At 36.7% G+C, this 9518-nt stretch overlaps 1 protein-coding gene across 10 annotated transcripts in view; it reads left to right on the top strand.

Annotated features, from left to right (window-relative positions):
- The window catches only part of LOC124607261 (RNA binding protein fox-1 homolog 3-like), a 468620-nt gene extending 459442 nt beyond the window's left edge, over nt 1-9178 (top strand). For all 10 annotated transcript variants that reach the window (XM_047139561.1, XM_047139554.1, XM_047139609.1 and 7 more), the window contains 3 exons: nt 4471-4631; nt 5070-5133; nt 5384-9178. In XM_047139561.1, the coding sequence (XP_046995517.1) occupies nt 4471-4631; nt 5070-5133; nt 5384-5428 (270 nt within the window). In that variant the 3' untranslated portion in view covers nt 5429-9178. The remainder of the gene's footprint in view (nt 1-4470; nt 4632-5069; nt 5134-5383) is intronic.
- The last annotated feature ends 340 nt before the right edge of the window (nt 9179-9518 follow it).

The following is a 9518-nucleotide window of genomic DNA, read 5'->3' as shown; positions in this document are numbered from 1 at the left end:
TGACTGTCGTCCACCATACAGCTCAGCAACCAGGAGTGTGTGCCTGAAGTGCAATTTCTTTTCAAAGTGGAACCACCTTGGTTGTCGTCCACAGCATCCTGACAGCGCGTAGGTATGTCGAAGTTCTACAGTCTTGTTTTGTTGTATTTCATGGCAAATCATCCTGGGCTTACATATCAGCAAGATAATGTCTGCCCACACATGGCAATTTTCTATTGCCTGTCCATGTGCTTGCCAACCCCTACTTTGGCAGCAAGGTCACCGACTCTCCCCCATGTTGCATTTTGAGCATTATAGGGAGGGCACTCCAACCAGCTCAGACGTTTGATGATCTAAAGCTCCAGTTGGACAGAATTTGGGACTATATCCTTCAGGAGTACATTCAACAACTCTTGTCAATCAATACCAGACCGAATAATTGCTTGCATAAGGGCCAGAGGTAGGCCAATGCATTAATGATTTGCTCAATTTGTGAAGCTCTTCCTCTTAAATAAATCGTCCACTTTTTCTGAAGATATCTCTCTCTCTCTCTCTCTCTCTCTCTCTCTGTGTGTGTGTGTGTGTGTGTGTGTGTGTGTGTGTGTGTGTGTGTGTGTGTGTGTCTTTCTCTCTTAGAGTGTGTACCTATCTATCTGCTGTAGTCATCCTTTGTACTTGGGTGATCATTGTTTGCCACAAACACATCCCGGTCATTGGTGCCAGTTTCCATGTTGACATTCTCAAAGAGGTCAGGTCTATTTCTTGCCATCCTGAGTGGGGTTCTGAACTATCTGTTCTAGGTAGTTTTCAGAAAAGGCCTTTAATAATGTTTCACATAACATTAACAAACTGTAATTTTGCCAGTTGATTGTTGTATGATTAAAGTCTCCACTGATGATTACAGTACGATTGGGGAACTTACATATAAGTGAACGTGGGGTTCTCTAAAGTCTTCAGTTAAACCAGGAGAAGAGTCTGGTGGGTGACAGAAGGATCCAGTTACCATTTTGTGTCCACTCATGATATTGAGTCTTGCCCAAACAGTCTCACATGCAGCTTCGTTTTCTATCTCTGAAGATTTGAGTTTGTCTATTGTGACAATTACACCACCACAATTTCCCATTTGCCTGTCCTTTCTCCACACACTTAAATTTTTCCCAAAAATGTCGCTGCTATAAATTTCATATTTCAAACAGTTTTCTGTATGTAGTATTATGCGAGCTTTACTACTTTTCAAGAGTGCTTCAGACTCTCTCACTTTGTTGTGAATGCTACAGCATTTAACTACTAGGATTTTAATACTCTCACCTATAGTGGACATGCTTTTGGAACTTACACTTATGAGTCTCCTACGGCTGTCATTATTGGACTGGATGGAAAGTCGCCTAATCTGAAAAAACACTTGTGTGCCCCCGAAACACAGTCAACTACCAGGGTAGCAACTTCTGATGTGTAGTGTACACCAGAACCATTTAGGGGAACCCTACAGTTCTCAACCCTATGGCCCAAGTCCAGGAAGTCGCATCCTAGCTTGTCACAGAACCCTCAAAGTGTGTGGTTCAGTCCTTCCATTTGACTCAGAGCCATGGGGCTATGATCAGTTCTTGGGACAATGCTGTACATTCTGACCTTTCTTGAAAGTCTGTGCAAAAGGCTGGTTTTCTCAACCTTCTCCATCAGCTGCTGGAACGATCAGAGTATGACCTAAGAGCCCAGACGTCAGGCATAGTTTGTCCCGACGTGTGCCACAGTCTGCACTTAGTTGCTCCCTGTTCCCTCATCAGTCAGTGGTGTTGAGAAACAGCGGGAATCATTAAAATTGAACAAAGCTCCAAGACCTGTTGGAAATCCCTCTCAGATTCTATACAAAATTTATGGCTGCCTTAGCCCTACGTGTAACTATAATTTATCGTATATCCCTCAAACAAAAAATGGTGCCAATTAGTTGGAAGAAAGCACAGGTCACACCCACATACAAGAATGGTAGTAGAAATGATCCACAAAAGTACCTTCCAGTATGCTGAACATAAATTTGTTGATTCTTAAAACATGGCCGGAGTCAGACATAATGAGGTATCTCGAACAGAATGATTTTCTCCTTGCCAGCCAGCATGGATTCCAAAAGCATCGATCATGTGAAACCCAACTCTAATGTCTCTCACATGAAATACAGTGTGTTTTGGATCAAGGCAGTGAAATAGTCAGTATTTCTTGATTTCTGAAAAGCATTTCACTCAGTACCACATTAATGCTTATTGTAAAAAGTACACTCATACGGGGTGTAAAGCGAAATTTGTGACTGATTTGAACACTTATTGGTAGGGAGGCTGCAGCTTGTTATCTTGGATGGAGAGTCTCACATCAGATGGAGAAGTAACTTTGGGTGTGCACGAGAGAAGTGTGTTGGGATCCTTGCTGTTTGTGTTGTATACTAATGACCTTGCAGACAATGTTAATAGTAACCTCAGACCTGTCAGAGAGGATGGAGTTACCTATAATGATGCATTGTCTGAAAGAAGCTGCATAAATATTCAGTCAGATCTTGATAAGATTTCAAGTTGGTGGAATTTTGCTTTAAATGCTCAGAAATGTAAAATTACACACTTACAAAATGAAAACACGTAGAGTATCCTATGACTGTAATAGCAATGAATTACACTTGGAATCTGCCAACTCGTAGAACCACCGGTTTGTAACACTTTGTAGGGATTTGAAATGGAATGAACACACAAAAAGCAGTAAATGATTAATAATAAAGCCTGTGGGGTAGAAGGAAGATACTGAAAGTTTTATCTGACAATGTAAAATGTAGGTACATTTCCACCATGGAGTTCTTTGCAAATGTCTGAATAACTGGAAGGATCTCTAACTTTTATGGTGACTCATCCAGTAATACACTTTCGCTGAAAGGTGCCAACCTGACCTCTCTCTTGGGGTGGCAGGATGTTCTTCTGATGTGTGGACGAAAGGTAGTGTTGGATGAGGAACACTGTCTTAAGAAACTGGAGCAGCCTTACTCTTTGTCAAGGTTCTGTTCGACCATGTCTGACCACAACAAGGGAGGATCACATACGCACCTGCCATCTGAGAACAAACTTGCGTAGGCTGATATAAATGTCACAACACACACACATTTGTGTTAGGGGAGATGCTGAGACCAGGAAGCATGGATACTGGTGAATGGTGCTGTATTGTGTTCAGTGATGATACACATTTATGAACCACCTTGAATGAATGTTGCTGGTGAGCATGTTGGTGACACGGCGAGAGGTCCCTTTCTACCATTGTTTTGGAGAAGCACATGGTGTTATTCCCTGTTATGGAGAATCATCAGGTGTCACTTCAAGCCGTGGTTGCAACAGTATCATGGTGCCATTATTGATCAGGAAAATGCTCATCCACACCTGGCATTGTTTCTATGAAATGCCTGCATAATATTGAGGTACTCCTATAGCAAGCAACATCCCAAGATCTGTCCCTGATAGAACATGTGTGGGACCAATTAGGACATCTCCTAGAATTATTGTTCAATCATGTTTGACATTGGGAGGTTTTTAATGTCAAATATTAATCAGAACTTTTGCATACTAAACTGCTCTCCAAAAAGCAGAGCAATATTTGTATACATGGTAAAGGCAGAATTTGTTAGAATGTAATTATATTTCATATTTATTTCCGTTGTAAATTATTGTTAATGTGCTGAGCTCCATTTTTTCATGGCATAGTTCACGTTGCTTCCTTATAAGGGAGGTTTATATTAAGGTCATAGGAAAAGGCTTTTTGCCAAAAGTTACCACTGTAGGAAACTGGAATTGGCATCTATTGATGAAATACTTAGGTCTGAAATAAGTGTAAAAGTATTTTCTCTCCAAGTTTTAGATTTTTAGATTGAAGGTGTGATTTTATTTATTATTGGGAACTCATTATGTTTTGTAACATCTTATGTATTAGACAGTTAGTTAACTGAAGTTACTGTTATGGTCAGATTAATCATGCCCATGATTATTACTGAATGAGTTGCCGCAGTGGGGAGGACGATAGTTCAAATCCGTAATTGGTCATCCAGATGTAGATTTTCTGTGATTTCCCCAAATCATTCCAGGCAAATGCTGTGGTTCCGTTCAAAAGGGCATGGCAGGTTTTCTGTCCCACCCTTCCACAATCTGAGCTTGTGCTCTGTCTCTAATAACTGTGCTGCCAACGGGATGCTAAGCCCTAATCTGCTTTCCTTATTTTACCTTGATTTTTGCCTTCTGTAATATACTAGGTTTCTCTTACAACATTACTGTTTTTAGAAATATTGTTCTGTGAATGTCTCATAAACTGACAAAAATCTTAAAGTGCTTTATGTCAAGTTTTTCAGCAGCCACAAGGCTCATTATTCTACAGTATGTGCAGAGGAGTGCGGTGTAGCCTTTGATCTTCAGATAGAGGAGAGAATGCAACATATGTATTCAGCAAATTGCAAGTGGTACGATCACAATGTTACAGGCTGCCGCCGCCGCGGCTGCCCCACTGCTTAAAACCCCCCTGTCGACTGCCCAACAGGCGAGCTATGCTGCTGCTGCCAGCTACACAGCAGTGGCAGCACGAGCGTATGGAGCTGCAGCAGCTGCTGCGCAACCGGTTGCCGGTTATGCCGCTGTTGCGGGGTGAGTGAGATGGCTGCCAAATGCTGCGTATCAGAAGGTTCATTTTTAATTGCAAACTGGTGATGTAAATGATTACAGATATGCGACAGCCATGCTTTGACTCATCTATTGAAGCTTCACATCACACCTGCAATGCCCAATTTCCATCCAGAAACCTGACCGTGTGTGATGTTGCTGGAATTTTGATGCATGTTTTTTATGTTTTATTGTGAAAGAGATTCCAGTGTTCCTTTCCCTTCATTGTCTTCCTTTCAGGGATTTCCCCCCCATGTTCCTGCAGCTGTATCCTTCCAAAATGTGTTCGTTTCTTATGTTAGCGTAACAGCCATTTATTAGCAACATTTTTTAATGTACTATGAGATGGTTTATAGAAATTTTGAATGTTCGTTCTGCATGTTATTTAATATTGCTAATTCTTATAATTGAATGATGTTACAGATACGGTCGTGAATATGCAGATCCTTACCTTGGGCACAGCATAGGTCCTGTAGCGGGTTATGGGGTAAATTCTTCCTTTGTTTATTTATTTATTTTTATGACACGGTTCAAATGAGTTCATGATCTATAAAATGATGTGTGTGTCATCTGCAGATAGAAAGTGTATTTGCTGCCTTATATTTATTGATTTAGACTGTGTGTAAACCATTTCAAATTCAGCTCTTCTACAAATTGTTATCAGACTATCAGTTGTTTGTGCTTGTCAGTTTTAACACTTCATGAACTTTTTCAATATCGTATGTACTTTGTTTCAGGCTGCTGTCTATAGAAGTGGCTACAACAGATTTGCACCTTACTGAAGACTTTTTGGCTAGGAAGAGCCGCATCTCATATTCATTATCTTAACATACATGACAACAATTCACTTGCCTCAACGTTCACGCGTCATCACTACCACCAGCATTCACATTTGTGTGGAAATTATGAAGAAATATATGGATGAAGAAGTTGATTCATGACATTAAAAACTTATTGCTCTACTTGTTTGAAGAAGATTGTAATGTAGCTTGGCAGCTAGCTTTAGTTATAGTCATACAGCGTTATGAGCATATGGCTGCTACTCCAGTGTTTTCCTTCATATTTTATTTTCTGTTGCTGTTCATATGAATGAGATAGAGCATAAATATTTCTGGATTTTGAAACATTTACATATTCCAGATATTTCATATCACAAACCGTGCATGAAGGAAACCAAATAAGCCCTAAAGTTACTACACTAATGTGAAATTGGCAGTATTGACAGCAAAACACAAACATAGCGAAAGGAATGTTCTACTCAGGGTTAATACCTAACCGAATCTTCAAATGACAACAGTTTCTCCGTGCAGTGTTAACAGTTATCACCTTATTTCTTACATTTTTAGGGGGTGTTAAAAATTGCTTCCGGTTTTTCAATTGTTGGATTGTTTCTGGAGGAAAGTGCTTTATTAGAAAGAGATTTTTTGTAGCATGTCCAGAATGGGAAAATGAAAAATCATTGGGGATAGTTCATGCAATAAATGATGCTGTGTGGTATTTTTACGGTTTTTCCGTTAATGTGCGTTATAATAGTGATTGGCTATGAAACATTACAGAAAGTTTTGTAATGCTGTGGGAATGTTCATTGCTATTTTCAAGAGTTTTGTAAATAAGTATTGTTTTATTTTATTATTTTTTGAAATGTATTGTCCATTTTAAGTGACTGTTAATAGTTCATTTACTGATAAACAGTCTATGTTTATGTGAATTTATATTGTATACCTACCAGTCTTCCAGTACTGGTTTTGTAATCAGAGGCAGATGGTAGTCACATTAACTTTGCAAATGCAGAGCTTGGATGTAATTGGGACATGTTAACCTTTCAACTTTTTTGTCACAAATTAAATTTAAGAACTTTCTGGATTCAGTTGTTGAAATGCATTTCACAAGATCTTGCTACAAAGTTATAATACTGCCAGTTTTTCTGTAGTAACACAAGGGGTGCTTTATTTAAATTATTTACAAATTTGCAAATGACATCATTCTTAATGATTGTTTTTAACACAAAGCAACAGTTACATTAATGTATTATTTCCAAATACAAGGATGAGCAGTGCTGTCTTGTAGCAGAATGAAACACCAAATGTAGTTTTGTAGTATAGAACATATCCCCATGTCCCCCTTGAAACAGTGAACTGAAGCTGTAGTGGTTGTATTTTTTAAGGAAGTGGAAGGTAATTTGACTTTTAAAGTAACATGATTTAAAAGAGTTTAATTTCTGGTCAACAGAAAGTTTATTCAAATATATAACTTTATAAATATAAAGTTTACGCATTTAAATTTCTGTGAATCGAGTATTTTTACTTTATGAGACTTTTCAGACCTTATCTAGTGCATTAAAAATAATTTTAATACTTGGTGACAAGTTTTTAGTTATTGGTTCTCTGAATAAGTAGTAACTTTCCAAATTATGTTATTTTTATCATTGTTAAGACAGACTTCAGTCAATGCACATAAATTACCCAAATATTTTTTGACAGATTGTTACCTTCAGTTCAGTTAGCCACAAAAATTAGCCTTAAAATTTCTGTTTTATATCATGCTGTGGTATAATTTTCTGAATTACACTGTTACAATTTCATTAATTGACTCGTTTAAATTTTACTGTTGAAAATCATATTTTACACATGTGCGAACATGTTACTTAACTAGCCTATTCAGATTATTAGATTTATTGAGTCAAGTGTGACACTTAGCTTTAATTTTGCAGTTTTCTTTCACTAAGCTAGCATTTTTTCATTCAAAATTAATTAAATTGATTGCAGTACAACCAGTTGGAGCTTCACTGTTTGTAATAGTGTCAGCAGAAACTGATATTTTAACTATACTCAACTAGTAGAGTTAAGTTAAATGTGATACACTCAAACTTCTAATGATGAATGAACCAGTAAGTACTGACAGTGTAAATGTTCTCAAGCACTGAAAGTGAAATCTGATAGTTATGTCATATTTTATATATTTTTCGGTATCCACTAATGTATGACTCATACAGGGCTTCAGAAGAAGTTGCATCACAACATATTGTTCACGCAATGAAACATTGAAAATACTATAGTTGTCTGTCATAAGTGTAATGATGCTACGAAGATTGATATTATTGTCGAGATATGAGACTTGTAAATATTTATTTCAAATCTATAAAAGTGTCAGACAACTAAAATAGTATTTGCCTATTCCTATATTTGCAGTACCATTTCATAATGTCAAAAGTCACATAAACTGCTATTTGTGGGCATTTGCTTTTCGAAAGTCCCTTTGACGGTTTTATAGGGACTGTAGATCAGAAACGGACATATCGGTTTGAATACTTTTTAAAAATCAGTGTTTATACATCTACAAATTAAAGTCAGATTTCCACTGAAGCTCTCTTAATCTCATTGTATGAATGTCAGTAAGTAAATAAGTATGTGTGATTGTTGAAAATGTGTATGTATGAAATGTGGAAAACCTCAGATGTATGTGTTAAAATCTATATAGGTTAGATTTAGGGAGACAAATACTGTAATGTGTATTCCGCTTTGTGATTATTTGTCCAGTAGTCCTCAAGAGCTTTTGCAAGTGAGGATCTTCTTTTTAGATGTATAATACACAATTTTAGTTTGGAAGTTAAAAGTGTAGCCTTCCTAGTGATATCACTTCATATTATCATATTGCTGGTCCAGAAATTCTGGGCATTTTGTATTGTGTGTTGCTGGAAGATAAACAATCTTATAGATGTGTTTCTGAAAGTTGGGAATAATGTTCAATTTGGAAATTTACTTTCTTGTATTGAGTAAGTGGAATTTTTATTGAAGTTTTCTGGCAACTGCAGATTACAGAATTGCACTGAACAACCAAAGATATGAACAGTATTTTAATCTGCTCAATATCATAAGGAGAAGGCACTTTCATAATCAATTTGATTGCAGTAATACTAATAAGGATGATAATAGTAATAATAATAATAATAATTATTATAATAATCTGTTTGCCAGATAGTTTCATACAGTCTGTGTTCATACAGATTTTGCTGCACACAGAAATGCTGTCTTCATAATATTATCTGTCATCATATATATGAAGTCTCATTGTTAATTTTAAAAGTGAATAACTGAACGTCTTCCGTTTTGGCACAATATGAAGTTTTACTACGCACTGGTTGTTGAATTACATGAAAAAAGCACAAAATATAAAGTCTTTTATATGTAACAAGATTCCCATTTTGTTTTATCGTCATTATTGTAATTTTAAATTCATATAGTTTCTTGCTGAGCAGATGTGTTGCTCTGATTTTGTTCAAGTGGAAATCATTCTTTGTGGTATCACGGGACAATGGAAGTTTAGAAAGTATAGTGCACATACATAAAAAGGCTGTTAATGTGAACAGTGATGCAGATGAGATTTTTACAGTTTTTAAGGCAGTTAGCACATTGTCTGAATATACGGGGGACTGTGAATCTCAACAAGAATGTACAAAGTTTCAGTGTTGTTACTTGCCATATTGTGTATGTGTATTCATGGAATAAAATATGCTGTCATCTTTCAAGAATGAATTATTCTGTTTCAAACCATATCCATTGCAATCTTCATTCACATCACAATCAAAATGTGTGTCCTATGTATGTACCAATTTAACATTATTAGCAATTGACAATTATTTATTAAAATTCATTTTATAATGCACATTACATCTATGTATTAACACTATAATACTGAGAGTAATGTCTCATTATCTGTAGACAAATTAGATTTTATAGTAATCACTGCAAATTCAAAAATGTGTATTCCACCACCAGGGTCTCTTGACATTGTAAGTAATATGACATATCACAACTGAGATTGACAATTACCACGAAATCCGCAAGTGTCTTGAAACTGCCAAAAATTTCAGGA

The sequence above is a fragment of the Schistocerca americana genome, chromosome 1, assembly GCF_021461395.2.
Source record: "Schistocerca americana isolate TAMUIC-IGC-003095 chromosome 1, iqSchAmer2.1, whole genome shotgun sequence".
NCBI classification, from domain to species: Eukaryota; Metazoa; Arthropoda; class Insecta; order Orthoptera; family Acrididae; genus Schistocerca; species Schistocerca americana.
Note: the sequence above shows the minus strand (reverse complement) of the source record. Positions and strands in the feature narration are given on the sequence as shown.